The sequence below is a fragment of the Salmo salar genome, chromosome ssa17 (assembly GCF_905237065.1).
Source record: "Salmo salar chromosome ssa17, Ssal_v3.1, whole genome shotgun sequence".
Taxonomy (NCBI): domain Eukaryota; kingdom Metazoa; phylum Chordata; class Actinopteri; order Salmoniformes; family Salmonidae; genus Salmo; species Salmo salar.
In genome coordinates this window covers 61950321-61973115 of record NC_059458.1, presented here as the reverse complement: position 1 = coordinate 61973115, position 22795 = coordinate 61950321, and the positions used below count along the sequence as shown (strand labels likewise).

Below are 22795 nucleotides of genomic sequence, written 5' to 3'. Positions count from 1 at the left end.
GAGGGGATCATCAGTCCTTTAATTCCTGAGCTCCACTCAATGTTGAAAGTCATTCACAGAGAGTGTATCTAAGTGTATCTATGTCCATATCCACACACAACTGTTAGCTGAAGACAGGGGGTCAGACATCACTTAAACATATTGTACATTTCCTCTAGTCTTGTAACAGCAGTAGCTAAGGATTCATGGCCAGACTAGCCAATTCATCAGTAACGATTCCATGATGTTATCGTTTTACATGAAAGGAACTTAGAACCATAATTACAGGATAGTTCATCAACTTTTCGTGATTCTTTAATAATGCGACCAAATATGATTCAACATCTCTTTTGAGTCGGAGGAGAATTTGGCAGTGTGCTCCAGTCCCTTTGAGCATGGTGGATTCAGGAGGGGGGGCAGAATTTGGCAACAGGCCTCATTATTACTCCATGGACCCGTGGCTCCGCCCCTTCACTTTCCCCAAAAGGATGAGGGGGAAAAGTCTGTGTCAGGAAAACAAACAAAGACACACGCAGCGCCACACTCCCGACCCTGGCAGCACGCCACCCACCTCACCACAAACCACAGCTCGCATACACACACACACGCTTACACACACTCATACACACGCCTACGTCCAATCACCTAGCGCTGATTGGACATTGGACAGATCCACAAAGATAAGTCCTCAAAGCCTCTAATCATCTGCTATAACTGATCTGTACTGATAAGCTGACATTGCCAAATTCTGTGTTATTATTGCCCAGCCTCTCCTTGACATTATGCCATTAATAAAGCCATTGTGGAGGGCCCTCTCTGTTCAGACACCATATAATAGACTCTTTGACAGATTCACTTTGCCGCTCTCTGCCTCTCTCCTTCTCTGCGCTCTTTGAAAACAGCGGCAGCTAACGTGCATATTCCACGCTGATGCTCATCAATAGGCTGGCTGTTTGTTTGTCCAGTCATTTGGCGCTAATGGTAAATACACAGAGGTATTCTAATGGTAAATACACAGAGGTATTCTAATGGTAAATACACAGAGGTATTCTAATGGTAAATACACAGAGGTATTCTAATGGTAAATACACAGAGGCATTCTAGATCAAAGGCTGAGCAAACTGCCGTTACATAAAGGCACTGTACCTTAGCGCACGGGCACACACACACACACACACACACACACACACACACACACACACACACACACACACACACACACACACACACACACACACACACACACACACACACACACACACACACACACAGGCGCATGCGTGCAGACACACACACACACACACACACCCTCTTTTCTAAGTGATTGGTCTCCCTTGCTCATTCATTGAGAAGCTATTCATTGCGGTGAAAACAACCGAGCAAACGACTGCAGTGGATTCCCCACCTGACTGAATAGAACGCTAATACACGGGAGGCTGAGTGGCGTCCGGGGGGCGGGGCTGAGGCGGTGCAGTCACGGGGCCGCCAGGTGTTCCCCATCAACACCGACATTCATCAGAGACCCTGGCAGAGTGAGTCACTGACGCCAGCAGCACAGGTACAGCTACTGAGCAGCACTCCATGGGACAACAGCACACAATGGAGCTCCGAGTGGACACCAGTCTCCCTGCATGCACTTACAGTCATCCCTCTTGCGTATCTATCCAAAACAATCATGCACTCAGTCAACACAGGCATTGTATGTTCCTAGCCTACTAGGAAAACATTGAGGTTCAGACCTGACGCCGCTCTTATCTGTATGAAAACAATCATCACTCTGCTATTGCTTATACTTACTGTATACAATCTACGGTCTCTCTACTACTGTGATAACACAGTCATGTACACCTTCCTGTGTACAATCCACAGTCTCTCTACTACTGTGCTAGCCCAGTCATGTACTCTTGATGGGAAACAGGGAGTGTGGCACAAACAGAGGCACAAGAGAAAGTGAATGTCTAGGGGTAGGAAGGATGGATGGATGGGGAAGTAAAGGAAGAAAGTGGGAGAAAAGTGCATAGAGGAGAGGAAGAATGGAACGAGGGAGGGGTGCGTTGAGAGGCGTCTCTCTAGGAGTGCTTTGGCCAGTGGTCAGTGCCAGACGAGAGGGTGCCAATTAAGGCCAATTAGTGCCTTTCAGCCCCTAATGAGGGGACAGGTTTACACGTGTCTGAGCGAGGGGCAGCAGCCCACACACACGTGCAAACACACACACATACTGACACTCATTATCACACAAACCCACAAATACAAACAGAAAGTAACACCAGCAGACATAAACATGATGCTCGAAGATGACTGCTAAAAATATAAAATGTGCTGAGAACTGAGAAATAGTTGAAGCCAATACACACTTATGAAAGAGAAACAGTTCCCTCTCCCCACCACACACACACACACACACACACAAACTCATCATTGGTAAAAACCTTCCTTTTGTTGTGTGGAAGGACAGCTGCAGGGTTCTTCCTCTTGGTTTATTACTGGCTGAACGAACCTGTCCAATCAGACAAGTGGCAGTGCACACAGGAGAAACCCTGACCCAGGGACCAATCTGGGGGCCCCACCCCCTTAACCTTGACCCGAGGTGTACAGGCTCATTGTGGGACTTGCCAGGCTCGGCACAGTGACAATGGGTGGAACGACAGAAATTCGACATTTGGGAGAAACTGAAGAATTTCAGGGTAAACTCCTGTTTACAAAGCAGCTAATTGAAATGGTGAAATCAAGTGCTGTGCTCTGGACTAAAGGAAAATTGTGTTGGGGAGAAAAATGATTTTAAAAAGTTGAGAGGCCGCAGTGTTGAGCGTAGATGCGTTTGTGTTTTGCTAACATGCTCCCTTATGGTAAGAGGCAGTGGGCAGATCAGTATGTGTCGGTTGGCAGTTTTGGGTTTTAAATGTGTGAGGGTGGATGGATACACTGATACACTCACAGTCCTCAAACTTGGAGCGGCCCCTGTTGCGGCTGGGCTGAAGGGGCCCGCTGTCCTGGAGTCTGGAGTAGATGTTTAGCACCTTTGTCTTTCTCTCCTCCCTTTTTCGCTCCTTCTCCCGCATCCTGCGCTCCAGCCTCCCGGGTCTTCTCCTGCCCACTGTGGAAGCCCAGCCTCGCTCCCCCCGATCAGGGCAACCAGGCTCCTCCTTCACTGGAACCCCCTGGTCTGGGCTGGGGCCTGGATGGGGACACATAGAGATGGAGAATAATCTCATGGCATTGGGCAGATTTCAAAGCCCATCTGAGTCTGAGAGGTCATCATATTGCAGTCATATCCCCATAAGCAGATCTATGAGAACTAACACTGTTTATGGTTGTTTATGGTACTCACTCACTGGTTGTTGTATTTTCATGATGCTGACCCACTTAGTTAGATATTACTGTTGTGTGCCTAGTAGAGTTCCACAAAGCACTTTGAAAGTCAACATGCTAGGTGTTCTGCATTTGTGTACATCTATCTTGCTACTTAAGAAATCACTTTGCAACCACTTCTCCTTTTTTCCCCCCTCACAAACACACGTTCACCTCTTTGTCCTCCCTAAACATCCCAGTCACATCATTTCTCCACTCCTCTGTTCTTTACACATCCTAACTGAAAGAGGGACACTCCCTTCGGGAAACTTAACCACTCAGTCGATTTGGCACTGGCCACCAATTAGGAGTCCCATTATCTGCCAATGAAATGTCAGAATAATGCACTTCCTGGCCTGGAAGCGCAGGGACAACGAGTGCCATCAATGAAGACTCAAGGTACATCGAGGCTTGGATTGTGAGTACAAGTTCCTTCTTTTTTTAAAACTATAGTAGTCATTCTTTACCATAAGTGTTACTTGTGTTACCACATAAAACAAATGAGTTTCAAGCATTTCAGCATTAGGATGGTGTTAGTTAGACATTTCGATCAGGAGAAAGCTTGACCAACAGAGTGATAGGGTTCCTTCAGATCTATCTTTCATCAAAAACGTCACAGACTGTCATCATATATCATATATCGTGCTGAAAGGTCAGAGGTCAGCAGCTCAGATGGATATAGTCATGTCTCATTTGACAATCCGTCTTCCACCACAGTGAACACAATCAATATCTCTACTTCAGTTTCTTTGTCGGGCACCATTCTCAATGTCAAAGGCTTTTGGGTAGTAAAATACTGTCCACCGATACAACATAGAATTTATCATTCGGTCTACAATATTTATTTGTGTGCAACATCAATCATGTTTAGATTATTTATTTAAACGAAATTGGAAGGACCAAGGAGATGTATAATACAAATGATATCATACAGTATAGAATGCATGCCTATACACCATGAAATTAGAAGGAACGGTGACAAAATGTTAGTTCGATTGCTATCTGAAATTATGCATTTGTGCAAGCGCTTTAACATCTTACATGAACACATTTCATAATATATTTATGTTCATTATTGGACAAGACCAACTAGACTGGTCATTTTAAACAGCGAGTCTGAGACATCTTTGATACAAAGTAAAAGCTTTGCCCAAATTATTCACGATTTGGTGCCTTCCTTTCTAAAAGCTCCTATTCTAATATGGCTTAATCCGTGAATGCTGGGGAGTGATTACAGGTCAGTTCAAGCTGGAAACAAGACAGTGGCCTGCTTAGAAACCATCTAAAAACACACAGACCAGGTTACCATACCAACAGAGCCATCTGAATTGTGGCAGATAGCTGGATTTGGCTGTGTGTAGCCAAGTCAAATCCCCTCCCTGATCTCAAAAGGCCACCGAAGACAAAAAAATCCCACACCACCCCCCCTCTGGCCGGCTCTGCCCCTGAACACAAAAATACACACATTGACTGCTCCTCCACACAGAAAGAACCCAACATCCAGTGCACCAGGAAGAGGCAGGAAGGTCGGACTTGTATCTTTTTCTTTGTGTGTTTGAGAAAAGGATGAGCGTCAGTGAAACAATCAGTGCCATTCACCGATGCCACCCAGAGCCTCGACTCCTCTATCTGTCCAGAAGAAAGGCTGGAATAAAGGGAGGGGCGGACAAAAAAGGCAAATCCGTCCAGATTATTATTCATGGGGAGGGATTGGCCTTTTCAGGTCTCCTTTATCGGCACGTTCGTTTTCCAACACGTCATCCTCTCTATCAGCCGCTGACAAGTGCCAATCAAAGGGCCTGGATGAATCCAGGTTTGAAAAAGGGCAAGGAGGGAGAGAAAACGATGGTGGATTTTGGAGGAGACAATGACCACTGAGCCCACAGTGGCAGTGGTTTAGAGACAATAGTGACACAGCTACATTGTCAGTGTGTGGTCCTCTGGGGGGAGGGACCATCCTTTCCCTTCTCTTTCACCGGCCCTAATCTGTCCAGCTAGCGGCTCCCCGAAGCCTTCCGGAACAATCTACCAGGGTCAGTCCAGATTAGTCCTCTTCGTGGCCCCGGCTCGTAACGATATTCACTTAGGACGCTAACGTCTTCAGTTACAGCTGAATGCTAAACTCTGGGGTAAACACAGGAGGGACCGGGCAGAATTGAAACAGTCATGAATTTGTACCTATGAATGAATTATGACAGAGAGAGGGACAAAGACCTTATCAGAGAGCTCACTGGGGACAGACCACATATCTTACTGACTTATCTTAACTTATTGCATGATGTTTCTGACTGGGTAAGTCATTGGCCTAAGTGCCATTGGCCTGTATTCTGCCTATTGGTTCATGCACAGGTGGACATTGTTTGGAACAAGCCACAAGCTATAAACCTGTTATAACAAAAAACTGATAACTACGACAACAGGGTCTGTATTTCACATTTGTCGTATATTCTTTATTTGGACACATACTTTTAGGTCAAAGTCCTTATTGGATTCGTAAATTCATACTGGAACGCCATGCTGTCACCCTACAATGCTGTCCCCATAGTGTCACATTGAGTCCTAACAGTGTCATTCTATCGACTACTTAGGGAGCTCTATAGAGTTTTAACTGCACCGTTCCTCCGCTTGGAAACCCAATCTCACCTAACTTATGGCCACACAAAGCCATCCCACACACTGGGCACCTCTCAAAGGCTCGCTGACCCCGGGGCTGACCCCTCAGCGCCCTCCCCATGACCCTCTCCTGGGCTCTGACCATGTCTTTGGCCTCCCAGAGGTCATTGTGCAAGAGCACACAGACCATCACCAAGGATACCTGGGATGACATCTTCTTTTTTATGTGACAAGTTTGTTCTCGCAGAGCTGCAGTAAATAAGACCGTCTTTTGGGGTTTCGCGATGTTTAGGGCTCCACCACAACAAACGGTTGCCTTATGTCGAATGAGCATTATGAGCGTTCCATTGCAGGCGTGTAAAATAGAGGTGATAATACAGTGGGAAAACTTTACTATCCCAAATGAAGACATCTCACGAAAACGTCACTCACCCTTGTGCCTGTCATTTAAGGAGGTAAGGGCCTGGCTGGTTTGGTCACTTCCCTCGGACTCCTCCCCATCTGTAAGTTAACATAGATGAAGTCATGTGACACAGCTCCTGGTATCTGACCAGTGAGTGTAACCCACCAGTCATGGTGTCCTGACATCAGACGACAAGCAGTGGAGCCAAGAGGACATGTTACATGTCACTGTGCCCTTGATCATAGTTAACGGCTGAGTACGGTGGCCTTCATGCATGACTGTTGAATCACAGGTATGACAACTGGGTTTGTAATGGTGCTGTCACTGAGCCGCAACACAGCGAGCCACGGGCCATTAGGGCCAACATAACACAATGACTGATACAGGAGAGTCACTCAGCGTTAAAACACATGGCATGATCACAGGCTGAGGACAGATGTGGTGAAATAGAGGTGGAGGAAGAACAAAAAGGGCGAAGGAGAAAGTGATGAGAGGGAAGAGGGAAAAGGAGAAATTAAATGGGGAGAAAGTTTTAGCTCAAAAAGAGTGTTTCTCTGCTTCACAGAAGAGAGAGAAATGTGAAGGGGGTAAGTCAAACCCAATTGATCCTTCCTTTCTCTTTCCTTCCTGTGAAGCCTGTTTTCTCTGTGTTTCTGGTCCTACAGTACTTGCTCTGCCTTTGAACCCATTATTCATCAGTGTACACAAGACGGCCACACAGGAGAGGACCACTCTGCTCGCCAGCCGGTTCTACGGAGGATTATCAGGCTTAAATGTACCGGACGCAGAGAAACGCGGCCAAACAGCGGTGACAGTAAAAACACAATGGCTTTGAATAAGACCCACTCTAGTATGGACAGAGGGGGCTTTTACGGAGACCAAACCCTCATGTTAAGGACATCCTCTTGTAGGTATTGACTGATTAAAGACAGCTGTTAAGGGTTTCCAGAGATGTATGCTGAGGTTCAGAGAGAAGGGTTGAATGCAGAATATGCAGAGCTGAAGCTGAAGTATAACGGTTAGGAAATCAAATCAATAAGGTCGTTGTTAATAAGAGATCACGTTCATTAAGTGTGGATGTGATAGGAGTTATATGATGCAGTACCACAGCAGGACTCGCATTGGGAACTGGTGGACCCGGATATGATGCCTGATGGGCTGGAGTCACTGATCCATGACGATGGTGACCTGGAACCATCCTTGGTGTGGGACTGTTGAAAACACAAGCATAAAACCACGACACGACCATCACATTATTCAATCTGACCTGTGTTCAAACCACGTTGACCAATCAGGCATGACTATTACAAAAAAATAAACATTATAACCGCATAATGTGTTCCAATCCCGCACCAGCACCCTAGACTCTAACCCTGTGGTGTAGTAGTGGTCCAGTATGCAAATAGCCTAACATGAATCATGCCCCGGGTACTCAGAACGCTTCATTGTGGTTAGACATAATCACAGGGGGCTTATAAGGCACATTGAGCCTTTCAGAGAGCAGAGGAAGCTCTCTCCTCCATCATAAAGAGGAGATGAATAGTCTATCGCGTGGAGCACCTGCATCCATTCCACTGCACCCCGGCACTCGCAGCGCTGCGTTTACCCCCTGACCCCTCACCCCTGACCTGTCTGATCCATCCCACCAGAGGCGCATCCTCCAAAAGAGTCCCCCCTGTATAGAGCCACATCTAAGTGTGAGTGAGTGGTCCCCCCTTGGTTAGAGCAGTGGGATGAGTGGAGTGTGGTGTAAATAATAAATCTGCTCTTTCAGTGGTACAGTCACCAGCCTCTCCCTCCGGTGGCCTGTGACTGATTAACTACACACCTGCTGCACAGCACGCTTCTCTCACTGTTGTTATATTGTGTTTCAATTATCAACAACAATTTGGCTGCTTGATCCGGGATGGCAGTTACAAATTCGCGCCAGTTCAAGTTTATACTGTAAATAGAGGTCTTTGTCTCAGTCAGTGTCTGAGTGTTTGTATAGTCCGTGTTTAAACAACAATGTGCAATAGTCATTTAAGGAGACGGATGAAAGCCGGGGGGGGGGGGGGGTTGTTGTGAGGGGTAGTTTAGGGGAGGGCCTACAGACACTCACCATTGTGTGCTCACCCTGTTCCTGGACTTTGCCTGTGGCGACACACCTCTCAGACACACTGCCGTCTCCACAGCTGCCAGCTGTGAGGGGCTGCAGGACGTCTGACAACAACACACACACACACACACACACACACACACACACACACAAGCACATCAATTTGAAGACACAAACTGGATAGATTGTGTGTGCGTGTGCCAACGTGCCCGGTGTGCACGCTTGCGTGTGTGTTTTCCTTTGTGTTTGAGTGCGTGCACCGATATGAGTAATGCCATGTATTAGTTAAAAGTATGGTTCCTAATCGCTCTGCAAATACTGATATAAAAAGAGGGGGAAAAAAACATGGAGGAGCACCTGTCTCGCAGAAGCGTGCCAGGTGCAAACACAGAATGGGAAAACATCGTTCTGGAGACACACCTAGGAGGACAGACAGACAGACAGACTAGCTCCCTGCAATGTCTACATCTCCAGGCAGGCCACGGTGACATGTCACCGAGTGAAGAGGATTTAGTTGGATTCAATGACTGTATTCAAGGCCATTGCCAATTCAGAGGAGAAGCATCACACTGAGCATTAGTATTGTCAATATCATGGAAAACAAGTTTACACATCTTTTGTTTGCCTCTAAAACTACAATATGACGTGCTTATTTCCAACTGTTTGCTCATCGACCACTTACGTTCCTTTTACCACTTTACGGGACGTTTGGTCAACTTTCTATGCCATTTCTTGCATCACCCAGAGTGATATGCGCATGCCGCACAGACACAATCACATCCAGATTGTGCCATTGTTAAAAGAGATACTTTTGTGTGTCTGGGCTGAGGTCTCCAGGTTAATGATAAACGCGAAGCAGTTTGATCTTTATTAATATGGCATATCATATCCCAATAAAATGTTCTGCCAAAGCCAGAAATGAGCCTCCATATCTTTATGGCCTTTCAGTTAAGAGCCTGCAGCAGCATGCCTGGGAGCAGATGAGAGGCGGTTCACACTGTAAAGACATTACTCTCAAGGCCGGGCCAACGAACGGCAGGCACACACCCATAACGCTGCTTGGTATTCCCCTGTCCAGCCTATTCTACAGAATAGAACTCTGTCTGGATTTTCCCTGTTGTGAAATCAACGGTTTTGCTGTTTCTATCAAAGGTCACAGTTTGGCTCCTTGTAACTGTCAAAAGAAACTATCAAAGGAGTGAGTTTACATCTAGTAATCTTACTGAAACAATGTCTCAAACACAGTGTGTATATAAAGACATGTGCCAGTTCAATCCCATTCACTGACTCACAAATAAATCACAGACTGGGCTGGGTGTTGAGTTGTAAATCAGGTATACCTGTAGTGTACAGTCTTGGACTAAGAGGTCTTCTGGCTCGGAGCTCCGCCGTGAGGTCTGTTGTTCTGTCTTCTGTTGGGGAGTACTTGTCCTGACCAGCGAGCCAGTGGGGCTCCACAGGGTCCGACCGGTCCAGGAGCAGGAGCTGCACACGGGACAGGGAGCCCAGGTCCCCTGAGTCACAGCCCACTGTCAGAGCAGCCAGGCCTGGGGACATCTCTGCAGAGGTGGCATACAGTATACAGGACAACTGAAGCATTATGTGAAACAGCAGATCCAACACATCAGAACTAAAGCATTAAAAAGGGACTAAGGGAGTCCATTGCATCAGTCAGTCCATCTACTAACTCATTTAAAAAAAATGTTTGGACATTTAGCAGACACTCTTATCCAGAGCGACTTACATACGAATACATACATTTTCATACTGATCCCCTGTGGGAATCGAACCCACATCCCTGGTGTTGCAAGAGCCATGCTCTACCAACAGAGCTACACGGAACTCAACAAACAATAGATTAGTCAGGACCAGAGTGACCACCTCCTCTGATTCCCTGTGTGCAGGGGGTTATCACAGGGAACCCTGGATCACAGGGACCCCTGGATAACCAGGCATAGGCCAGGGATAGCCTCTCTGAACCAGAATAGAGATGGAGGAAACAGTCCTGTATGGATCAGTGAGGTGTGTGCAAATATGACTGACAACCCTCCAGCTCCACCCCCCAGTCCTAGGCTCCAAAGTTCTCTGTCACGGCCAATTAAAAGGGGATCAGTAACAGTGTGGGCTCCCTGCCCATGCAAATCCCCACGCCGCCCAGGCAGAGAGCAGGGTGTGGAGCTGCTGTTCCTGGGAGGGGATTTCACACAGCCGCTGAGCTGGAGCTGTCTCATATCACGCTCTGCTGCACGTCAAACCTGCTTCTCCTCTCAATGCAATCTCAGTCCCACCATCTCACAGCCATAGTGGAATGCATTGTGTTTTATAGCGCATAAAAAGTATCACATCTGGATAGTTTTCTAATTGTTAAGTACAGTACAGCGTTTATTTTACAGTATGTCCTTTGAGCGACTAACTTTTAGTGACTTTGAGCGACTTTAAATGAATTCTGCCTCGATCAGGGGAAGACAACCCTGTACCTGGAGTACTGCAGGTACTGCAGGATGTTGTTCCAACGAGGTACCACACCTGACCAACCGAGGTGATTCCTTAGTTCAGCGATTCCCTACATTCAACACACCTGGTCTTCCAGGTCAGTTAAATCCAAAACCTGCCTGTGGACCTCTAGGATCAGGGTTGCCTACCCATGGCCTAGGGAGTGTTCCTGCCTCTACAATGCGTTGCTTGTCTCTGGGTGTGTTTCTGTTTGTCAGGTAAACCCCTTCAGGTGAGAAAAAAGGGAACTGGCTGGCTGTCTGATTGATTAAGGAGTTGTGGTGAAGGAATTCCCATGGATCAGCATGGGTGAGACACATTGGGATGACACACTTTCAGTTAGGCTGGGAGTTAACCCCCTCATTAGCCATGACAATGCAACCCATTGTAAAGACACACTGTTACAGATAAAAGGTCTAACCCTGTGATTAAAGCGTTAACTAGCTATACTGCCACCCAGATGGGGTCACTGGAGAGTGGACAGACACACTTGGATGCCTGTGAGTCAGTAGCAAAGTTTAAGCAGTCAGTCAGTTTAAGACAGTTTTACATGTATTTGCTTTCCAGGCTCTATACTGATAATAGATGTCTATATCTGTCAATTGAGGAAGATGTTACACCACTGACATGATCCCACCACATCCTCAGGGCAAAGGTCATGGAGGTCAGACGGAGGTTCAGGTCAAGCGAGCAGGTTAAACATCTTAAACACCTTGTCAGGGATTGAGGGGATGAGAGAAGCTTGGGGAAGTCCTCAGTGAGTGAGAAAATCACTGTCTGCGTTGGGTAATGATCCACTTCACAGCTCACTGAACTGACCAACCTCAGTAGACACACACACACACACACACACACACACACACACACACACACACACACACACACACACACACACACACACACACACACACACACACACACACACACACACACACACACACACACACACACACACACACACACACACACACACACACACACAAAGACGCGGCACTCTGTTCCACAACAGAGCGCTGAGATACACACATCACCGTCACACCCCAGTCCATTACATGAGAGAGGCTGAGGAAGGAGAGCACGTCTCATTAATGGTGGTCAAACAAACATGGCCACAACAACAACCACAAACAGGAAAAAGACAATCAGGTGCCGTGACCTTTTCATTGACAATACTGTCTAAAACAATGCTAATTAATTTTAACACCATGGACTGCCCAGGTAGAAACAACTCTAAACATCAAGTACATTCCACAAGTAGCTAGTTAAGCATTCACCTGCTCTAAAAAAATAAACGGTTAATTCACCAACTTTGATACAAAGTAAAAAGCCAATGGCCATACAACAAAGCTCTTCTTTTTCAAGTGTCTACAGTTAGAGGAGCACATGTACAGTATGTTTGACATAAATATAGAGCACATTTCTGATGTAATCATTGTGTAGACCCTTGACAGGTATGACATCAGTGGTATTTTATACAATCTGCTGGACATAATGTGGGTGCTCTGTACAGTACCTGTACCAGGTGGGCTGCAGTCTGCTGGGCTGAGTGGGTGGTCTAGGGACAGACAGGAGCTGGTCCGCGGGGCGATGGCCTCCAGTTCATCAAACACATGGGACTGGCTAGAGCTGACCTGAGAACAGCGGGACCAGGAGGACACTGTGTCACTGCCATCTGAAACAGCACAAGCAGGTTGGCATATCACATAGAGAATATACACCTGTATTGTGTTACATGATGCAATAGAAATGGAGGGTTAGAAATAGAGGATCCGTTCCGAGCAGAACCCCTATTTATTTATTTACAGTGTTCCGACCAGCATAATAAAGTTCTGAACCGGTTCGAACCCACCCCAAAAAGTAACGGTTTATACAGTTCCTTTTCATTCATTTTTTACCCTGTGAAATCAACATCGTTCTTTCATTTAGTCCACCAAGAAGCGTGGATAGAGCAGCTTGCTGTGGAACGTGTAAGCTAGTTGTTTACATGTTTGAGGACAGATAAGTGCAGGCGAGAGATGTGACTGAAATTTCACGGGTGGGGAGAGAGCGAGAGAGAGGGGTGGACGTGGAGGGGGCTTGGCTTGAAGTGCTGAGCATCATGACATGATGTGAATTGGAATATGTTTACGCTATTACTAGCATCATAACTTCACTGAATTACAGAATTACAGTATATACTAGACATTAGGAAAAAAAATGTGATCAAAAAATGACATTATTAACTGGTTCTCAAGATTTAAAAGTAACAGTTCTGTTCCGCAACACTAGAGATCACTTTCTTTCCTGGTTCTGTTCCCATTTCTCTAAAAGAAAAATAGGTTTTTCGCTGCTCCCTGAACCAGTTCCAACACCTGGTTGTAAGTCAATTAGTGCCTGACTGCCTGTCCCCTCTAGGCTTCTTAGAGACGGCTCGGTAGCATACCCATGCACACACAACAAACACACACTTCACCCAGACACCAAACAAACTCCCACTCCTCCTTGCCCTGAGCCGGTGTCATCAACCCTCCACCCCCACCACCAAACCAGGACCTCCACGGGAGAGAATGCCCCCCAGGTGGAGTCTGTGTCAGCTTACACAGAGCCAGTCAGACCCTGGGGCTACGGGAGATGGTACTATACACACAGGAGCAACGCTCTCCCTCTAAGCCCTCATTACCACATACCTCCCTCACAGGACAGGCCAAACTGTCCGCCCTTAAATCACTCTTTACTTGACTCTTCTCAAAGCAGTCAAAACACACCTGTTTTCTTTGCCCTTTTTTATAACGGTAACTGAAAATGGTGTGCTGAGGGTTTCTGTCACGATGACAGCCTTAGAGAATGAGCTCTTCTTCTCTCGTATGGACATGTAAAACAGATAGCAGACACACGTAATATATACACAAGCAAATAAAGAACACACAAACTCAGCTCCTTTACGTCTGACAACACACACACACACACACACACACACACACACCATTGTGCATTCCAGTGCCTCGGCTCTCTACTCAGAGAGACAATGGAGGGACTTGACTTGACACTTTAAAGCATATTGCTGCTGTCAAGTCAGCCGTCATTCTGAGGAGTGCTACTGAGTCGGGGCGGTGGTGTTTACATTTACATTTACATTTTAGTCATTTAGCAGACGCTCTTATCCAGAGCGACTTACAGTAGTGAATGCATACATTTCATACATTTTTTTTTTTTTTTCTGTGCTGGCCCCCCGTGGGAATCGAACCCACAACCCTGGCGTTGCAAACACCATGCTCTACCAACTGAGCTACAGGGAAGGCCATAGGGGGGCGTAGGGGCAAGGCCAGGCAGGGCAGGATGGAGTCAGCCCAGACAAGGCTCCTCTGTGTCCCCATGTACCCCCCTGTCCCCCCACTCTGGCCACACCGTGGGGCTGAAAGGCTGGGTGGTGCCCTGGGTCTGGGTGGTGGAGAGGCCAGAACAGGGCACCACAATAGGCCAGCGCCCCGCTTCATTGTCAAGGACAGTTACACTCTGGAGATGATGCTCAATGAGGGGTCGCCTTGGGGTCGCCCTCTGATTGTTGGGCCCTGGCGTGGGGACCTGAAAGGGAGCTGAGGGGAGCACACAAAGAGAGGACCCCATCTGAAAAGAACTGCAGAAGGGTGAGGGATTCCAGCACACCAAATACACCCACACACTGCACACACACACACGAGAGGGATCATTAGCCTGTATATCACTCTGCCCAAGACATTGACATCCCCAACTATGGGAATGAAATTCAGCAAATTCAGCAACATTTGTATTTTGTTCTCACATACATTATACCGTCTATATTTTTAATATGGAAAAAATAACAAACGTATATATTGCTTACATATTGAACGTAAACTCAGCAAAAAAAGAAACGTAAATATTTGTATGAACATAACAAGACATAAACTGAACAAGTTCCACAGACGTGACTAACATAAATGGAGTAATGTGTCCCTGAACAAAGGGGGGGTCAAAATCAAAAGTAACAGTCAGTATCTGGTGTGGTCACCAGCTGCATTAAGAACTGAAGTGCATCTCCTCCTCATGGACTGCACCAGATTTGCCAGTTCTTGCTGTGAGATGTTACCCTACTCTTCCACCAAGGCACCTGCAAGATCCCGGACATTTCTGGGGGGAATGGCCCTAGCCCTCACCCTCCGATCCAACAGGTCCCAGACGTGCTCAATGGGATTGAGATCCGGGCTCTTCGCTGGCCATGGCAGAACACTGACATTCCTGTCTTGCAGGAAATCACGCACTGAACGAGCAGTATAGCTGGTGGCATTGTTATGCTGGAGGGTCATGTCAGGATGAGCCTGCAGGAAGGGTACCACATGAGGGAGGTGGATGTCTTCCCTGTAACGCACAGCGTTGAGATTGCCTGTAATGACAACAAGCTCAGTCCGATGATGCTGTGACACATCACCCCAGATCATGACGGACCCTCCACCCCCAAATCGATCCCGCTCCAGTGTACAGGCCTCGATGTGACGCTCATTCCTTCGACGATAAACGCGAATCCGACCATCACCCCTGGTGAGACAAAACCGCGACACGTCAGTGAAGAGCCCTTTTTGCCTGTCCTCTCTGGTCCAGCGATGGTGGGTTTGTGCCCATAGGCGACGTTGTTGCCGGTGATGTCTGGTGAGGACCTGCCTTACAACAGGCCTACAAGCCCTCAGTCTAGCCTCTCTCAGCTAATTGCGGACAGTCTGAGCACTGATGGAGGGATTGTGCGTTCCTGGTGTAACTCGGGCAGTTGTTGTTGCCATCCTGTACCTGTCCCGCAGGTGTGATGTTCGGATGTTCTGATCCTGTGCAGGTGTTGTTACACGTGGTCTGCCACTGCGAGGACGATCAGCTGTCCGTCCTGTCTCCCTGTAGCGCTGTCTTAGGCGTCTCACAGTATGGACATTGCAATTTATTGCCCTGGCCACATCTGCAGTCCTCATGCCTCCTTGCAGCATGCCTAAGGCACGTTGACACAGATGAGCTGGGACCCTGGGCATCTTTCTTTTGTTGTTTTTCAGAGTCAGTAGAAAGGCCTCTTTAGTGTCCAAAGTTTTCATAACTGTGACCTTAATTTCTTACCGTCTGTAAGCTGTTAGTGTCTTAACGACCATTCCACAGGTGCATGTTCATTAATTGTTTATGGTTCATTGAACAAGCATGGGAAACAGTGTTTAAACCCTTTACAATGAAGATCTGTGAAGTTATTTGGATTTTTACAAATTATCTTTGAAAGACAGGGTCCTGAAAAAGGGCCGTTTCTTTTTTAGCTGAGTTTAGAATTGTAGAATGTTGAAATGTTTTCACCAAAACCTGGGTCTGTCTACATCTGTGTAAAATATTTTTATTTTATAATTAATTTAATTTAACCTTTATTTAACTTGACAAGTCAGTTAAGAACAAATTCTTATTCTAAATGTATTTCTGGGTGAAATAAATGAACCCGTGACTTGCTCTGCAACTGGCCCGTAGAGAACAGTGTGCCACCATCTAGCTGTAACTCCCCATAGAGAACAGTGTGCCACCATATAGCTGTAACTCCCCATAGAGAACAGTGTGCCACCATATAGCTGTATCTCCCCATAGAGAACAGCACGCCACCATATAGCTGTATCTCTCCATAGAGAACAGCACGCCACCATATAGCTGTATCTCCCCATAGAGAACAGTGTGCCACCATATAGCTGTATCTCTCCATAGAGAACAGCACACCACCATATAGCTGTATCTCCCCATAGAGAACAGCACGCCACCATATAGCTGTATCTCTCCATAGAGAACAGCACGCCACCATATAGCTGTATCTCCCCATAGAGAACAGCACTCCACCATATAGCTGTATCTCCCCATAGAGAACAGCACTCCACCATATAGCTGTATCTCTCCATAGAGAACAGCACTCCACCATATAGCTGTATCTCCCCATAGATAACAGCACTCCACCATATAGCTGTATCTCCCCATAGAGAACAGCACACCACCATATAGCTGTATCTCCCCATAGAGAACAGTGTGCCACCATATAGCTGTATCTCCCCATAGAGAACAGCACTCCACCATATAGCTGTATCTCCCCATAGAGAACAGTGTGCCACCATATAGCTGTATCTCCCCATAGAGAACAGCACTCCACCATATAGCTGTAACTCCCCATAGAGAACAGCACTCCACCATATAGCTGTATCTCCCCATAGAGAACAGCACTCCACCATATAGCTGTATCTCCCCATAGAGAACAGCACTCCACCATATAGCTGTATCTCCCCATAGAGAACAGCACTCCACCATATAGCTGTATCTCCCCATAGAGAACAGCACTCCACCATATAGCTGTAACTCCCCATAGAGAACAGCACTCCACCATATAGCTGTAACTCCCCATAGAGAACAGCACTCCACCATATAGCTGTATCTCCCCATAGAGAACAGCACTCCACCATATAGCTGTAACTCCCCATAGAGAACAGCACTCCACCATATAGCTGTATCTCCCCATAGAGAACAGCACTCCACCATATAGCTGTAACTCCCCATAGAGAACAGCACTCCACCATATAGCTGTATCTCCCCATAGAGAACAGTGTGCCACCATATAGCTGTAACTCCCCATAGAGAACAGTGTGCCACCATATAGCTGTATCTCCCTATAGAGAACAGCACTCCACCATATAGCTGTATCTCCCTATAGAGTACAGCACTCCACCATATAGAACTGTAGATATCTATGATAGAGAAATGGTCACAATGTATATGTAAAAGCGATAATTGATGATATTTCTCTGTCTGCTTTTGTATGTTCTGTATAAAATGTACATCACGCAGTCTATTGTACAACGTACCGATTTAGAGATTTTGTGATGTTTTCTTTCTTGATCATGTGACGTATGCTATTATAGAAGCCAGGTGTGTGTGAGGAAAGGCCTAAGGCCGGGAATGTTTGTGTTTTCTTTTCATCTTTCATTCATGCACTTGATTGATTTTTGGGGCACCATGATGTTCTAAATAAACATATTTATGTTACATTCAAGCCTCAGTTTTGGATGTATTCCTTTTTTCAACAGTGTGCTGGTCGAAATCTCAGTATTCTTATTTTGACTCCTACGCACCTGGAACCGATATTAATCAGTAGAAAGGACCTTAGAAGAACGTAGACGGCATCATCACTTCTGTTAGAGAAATAAAATCCCTACACAATTTCCCAATTGTTTGCTCTCTTTTCATAAAGTCCCCCATAAAAGTCAGATGTCAGTGGCCCCGTCCTTTATCTCTATTCTAAACGGTAAATTAGCTGCGACGGAAAGCCGCTATATTCTATTGTGGACCGTAGCTCTAACTGTTTCCCCCGTCAGCGTACGGTGGTCAGTGTGGATTTATGACCATTGGCTACACGTCTCCCTTTCAGCGACCAGGAGAATGGAGAGAGCGCGGGGAAGCCGCGGCTGAGTGGGGACGGCACACGAGGCAGGGAACCCCCCACTCCCTCCTATTGTGAAGGGGCCTCGCGCGCCTTTGAACTGTGAATCAAACGGTACCAGCTCTTCATCAAGAGTCCTCTTTCCATAGCTGCTTTAAAGAAAAAAGGAAAGCTTTCTGCGTTATTTATTATGAGGGGACACAAAACAGGGCTGACAGCAGACCCTCACAATGCAGAGCGGCGATGGGGACAGGAGCATCTGATCTGTGGAGGGCGTCTCTATAGAGCCAGGCTTTGAATTCCTCTGTTGTCTGTTAGCTGCCATCTCTTTGTACGAGGGAAGATGTCCAGCCATGTTGTGGACAATCAGCCCCGTGGCACTAGGTAAGGGGCACCAGTGCAGGCTGCTGCTGGGCGGAGAGGGAGGCTGGGAGGAGGATGTGAACGGCCCATATGGGACAGGCAGGGATCATTCCTTACCTCTGACAGGAGAGATGGGGGGGAAGGACGGACCAGCGGTGTGATGTCCAGTCCTGCCTCTCCACCACCACAGGAGATGAGGTCAAACCTGACCCTAACCCTGGCCGGGGAGTTATCCTGCACTGTGGGCTGGGGCAGGACTGCCAGGTGTCTGAGGGGAAAGCTAGGGTAGTAGGGTCTGGGTTGGGCTCCAGGAATGGGTCTGGGTCTGGGTAGGGTGGGGGTACATGGCCTGGCTGGGGCTCCGTGGTGGTCCAGTCAGGTGGGCAGTGTTGGGCCTGGTGAGGGAGGGGATGGTGTAGAGGGTGGTGAGGGGCTGGGTTTGGGGGCTTGTGTGTTGGGGGGTCCTGTGGGGTGCAGGAGGCCAGAGCAGACAGGGACATGGAAGAGGAACCATGCTGGGAGAGAGGAGAGCCACCCTCTGAGTCCAGGTCACTCAGATTCGCTGTAAAAAGAAAAAAAGGATATAAGGAATAATTATCCTTCAATTTGACATGATAGGTAAGCAAGCCTTGGCTACAATTAAACATTCAAGTCTGTGTACAAAATCACAGAATATTTAAGGATTTTGATCACCTACACTACCGTTCAAAAGTTTGCAAAGAAAAAGCCACATCTCAGACTGGCCAATAAAAAGAAAAGATTAAGATAGGCAAAAGAACACAGACACTGGACAGAGGAACTCTGCCTAAAAGGCCAGCATCCCAGAGTTGTCTCTTTACTGTTGACGTTGAGACTGGTGTTTTGCGGGTGCTATTTAATGAAGCTGCCAGTTGAGGACTTGTGAGGCGTCTGTTTCTCAAACTAGACATTCTAATGTACTTGTCCTCTTGCTCAGTTGTGCACCGGGGCCTCCCACTCCTCTTTCTATTCTGGTTAGAGCCAGTTTGCGCTGTTCTGTGAAGGGAGTAGTGCACAGCAGTGTACGAGATCTTCAGTTTCTTGGCAATTTCTCGCATGGAATCGCCTTAATTTCCCAGAACAAGAATAGACTGACGAGTTTCAGGAGAAAGGTCTTTGTTTCTGGCCATTTTGAGCCTGTAATCGAACCCACAAATGCTGATGCTCCAGATACTCAACTAGTCTAAAGAAGGCCAGTTTTATTGCTTCTTTAATCAGGACAACAGTTTTCAGCTGTGCTAACATAATTGCAAAAGGGTTTTCTAATGATCAATTAGCCTTTTAAAATGATAAACTTGGATTAGCTAACACAACGTGCCATTGGAACACAAAAGTGATGGTCGCTGATAATGGGCCTAAGTAAATATTCCATTAACAATCAGCTGTTTCCAGCTACAATAGTCAGTTACATCATTAACAATGTTTACACTGTATTTCTGATCAATTTAATGTTAATTTAATGCACAAAAAATGTGCTTTTCTTTAAAAAACAAGGACATTTCTAAGTGACCCCAAACTTTTGAACGTTAGTGTACAACAGTTACAGTAATTATGCATTTTTAAATTCATGAAACAACTAATTAGCCCATGTGGAATGCAACAGCTTCGATACATTTCACTTCAATTGTCTCAAAGCAGTGTAGGTACAATACCACATAGAGGACTGCTCCGGCCACTACCCAGGTCTGTGCTTCGGCTGAACTGGCTGGATGGTGGGCGGCTAAAGTCTGAGAGAGAATCCTCACAGACACTAGGGATTGGAGAAACTGAGGGGTCTATGTCCTCAGGACCAGAATTGGGATCTTGGTCTGGCCTTGGAGGGCGGAAGGCCCCTGAGGAAGCCGAAGTGCCCCCACCCATCTCTTTAACACCATCCTCTGTTTCCTTCTCTCCTTTCTGAGTATGGACATGAGGCAGGGCTGAGGCTGGAGCAGGGATGGATCCAGTCCCTTGCTGCTCAGAGTCAGTGACAGTGGAGGATGTTGGACTTGGGCAGACTGGGAGCTCAGGGGAGGCTCTGCTGGGAGGGGGGGAGACTGGCACTGGAACACAGGGAACAACAACAGCTAAGCGCCTCCCTCTGGTGGTGCTGCAGTGCTGCAGGCTCCTGCTCCTGGAGTCTGCAATAGACAGGAATAACATGATTTAATTAAAGCATATTTGACCGGGGGTGTATTTTCAGCTCCTGTATTCATTTCAATACAGATTTTGACAAGTCTAATTTACGATGATACTGTCTTGTCAGAGAATGTCTCAACCTAGGCAAGGGGTATGCTGGGGATACAAGCTTTTAACTTTTGGCATTGGGCATTGTTCAGTTCTGACAAAGAATGGTGGTGAATAGTTAACATGTGGGGTCCTCAGAGAGGGTAATCTATAAATGGTATTCATCATCTTTTACAGCTCAGAGGCGTCTCTGCCAATACAGTGAGGGAAAAAAGTATTTGCCCACTGACAAAGAAATGATCAGTCTATAATTTTAATGGTCAGTTTATTTGAACAGTGAGAGACAGAATAACAACAAAACAATCCAGAAAAACGCATGTCAAAAATGCTATAAATTGATTTGCATTTTAATGAGGGAAATAAGTATTTGACCCCCTCTCAATCAGAAAGATTTATGGCTCCCAGGTGTCTTTTATACAGGTAACGAGCTGAGATTAGGAGCATACTCTTAAAGGGAGTGCTCCTAATCTCAGTTTGTTACCTGTATAAAAGACACCTGTCCACAGAAGCAATCAATCAATCAGATTCCAAACTCTCCACCATGGCCAAAACCAAAGAGCTCTCCAAGGATGTCAGGGACAAGATTGTAGACCTACACAAGGTTGGAATGGGCTACAAGACCATCGCCAAGCAGCTTGGTGAGAAGGTGACAACAGTTGGTGCGATTATTCGCAAATGGAAGAAACACAAAAGAACTGTCAATCTCCCTCAGCCAGGGCATTGAAAATGGGTCGTGGATGGGTATTCCAGCATGACAATGACCCAAAACACACGGCCAAGGCAACAAAGGAGTGGCTCAAGAAGAAGCACATTAAGGTCTTGGAGTGGCCTAGCCAGTCTCCAGACCTTAATCCCATAGAAAATCTGTGGAGGGAGCTGAAGGTTTGAGTTGCCAAACGTCAGCCTTGAAACCTTAATGACTTGGAGAAGATCTGCAAAGAGGAGTGGGACAAAATCCCTCCTGAGATGTGTGCAAACCTTGTGGCCAACTACAAGAAACATCTGACCTCTGTGATTGCCAACAAGGGTTTTGCCACCAAGTACTAAGTCATGTTTTGCAGAGGGGTCAAATACTTATTTCCCTCATTAAAATGCAAATCATTTTATAACATTTTTGACATGCGTTTTTCTAAATTTCTTTGTGGTTATTCTGTCTCTGACTGTTCAAATAAACCTACCATTAAAATTATAGACTGATCATTTCTTTGTCAGTGGGCAAACGTACAAAATCAGCAGGGGATCAAATACTTTTTTCCCTCACTGTACCTGCCGGTGACATTTTCTTTCCCACTTTAGTGAGGCCCGGAGCAAACACTGTTTTCCCTGCTGTGTGGGTCAGTGCTCTAACAAAGACTGAAGAAACCCCATCCCGTTGGACCAGCTGCCCAATTCCCATCTTAATATTATATATTCAGAATGCTACCCAGTACTGGAGGCAGGGCTATTTATAAAAACTTGATTCATCGTGATTTGTCATTAATTTTATGTTATTCCACCCGCATATCAATTAACTGATCCAAATCCAGCATCTTGGCAGCTTGTCCTGCTTTCCTGAGAGCAGCATTAGAATATCCTGATTAAGATGTCTGTATCTCCTAGAAGACATCTGTTATACCTCTACTCTGTCACACTCCTCTTCTCCTGTACCTGAATCTGAACTTCACACTACCTGGGAACTCTCTCCTCTCTGCTCAGCCACTCTCTCTCTTCTCCACACTCCTCTTTTCATCCCCCTCTCAGATCCCTTCCACAAACATCAGCTCCAGCCAACACCGGCCCTCTTCCTTCTCCCCTCTCTCTATTCTTCCTCTGTGCCTACGCACACTCCTCTTTT

The 22795-nt window shown here is 46.5% G+C and overlaps 1 protein-coding gene across 1 annotated transcript in view; it reads right to left on the bottom strand.

Annotated features, from left to right (window-relative positions):
• LOC106576282 (uncharacterized) overlaps positions 1-18916 on the bottom strand; it is a 32679-nt gene extending 13763 nt beyond the window's left edge. The window contains exons 1-7 of the mRNA XM_014153373.2: positions 18835-18916; positions 12448-12606; positions 9782-10000; positions 8445-8545; positions 7449-7554; positions 6373-6441; positions 2915-3154 (exon numbers count right to left, since the gene is read on the bottom strand). Of these exons, the coding sequence (XP_014008848.2) occupies positions 2915-3154; positions 6373-6441; positions 7449-7554; positions 8445-8545; positions 9782-9998 (733 nt within the window). The 5' untranslated portion in view covers positions 9999-10000; positions 12448-12606; positions 18835-18916. The remainder of the gene's footprint in view (positions 1-2914; positions 3155-6372; positions 6442-7448; positions 7555-8444; positions 8546-9781; positions 10001-12447; positions 12607-18834) is intronic.
• Positions 18917-22795: the final 3879 nt, after the last annotated feature.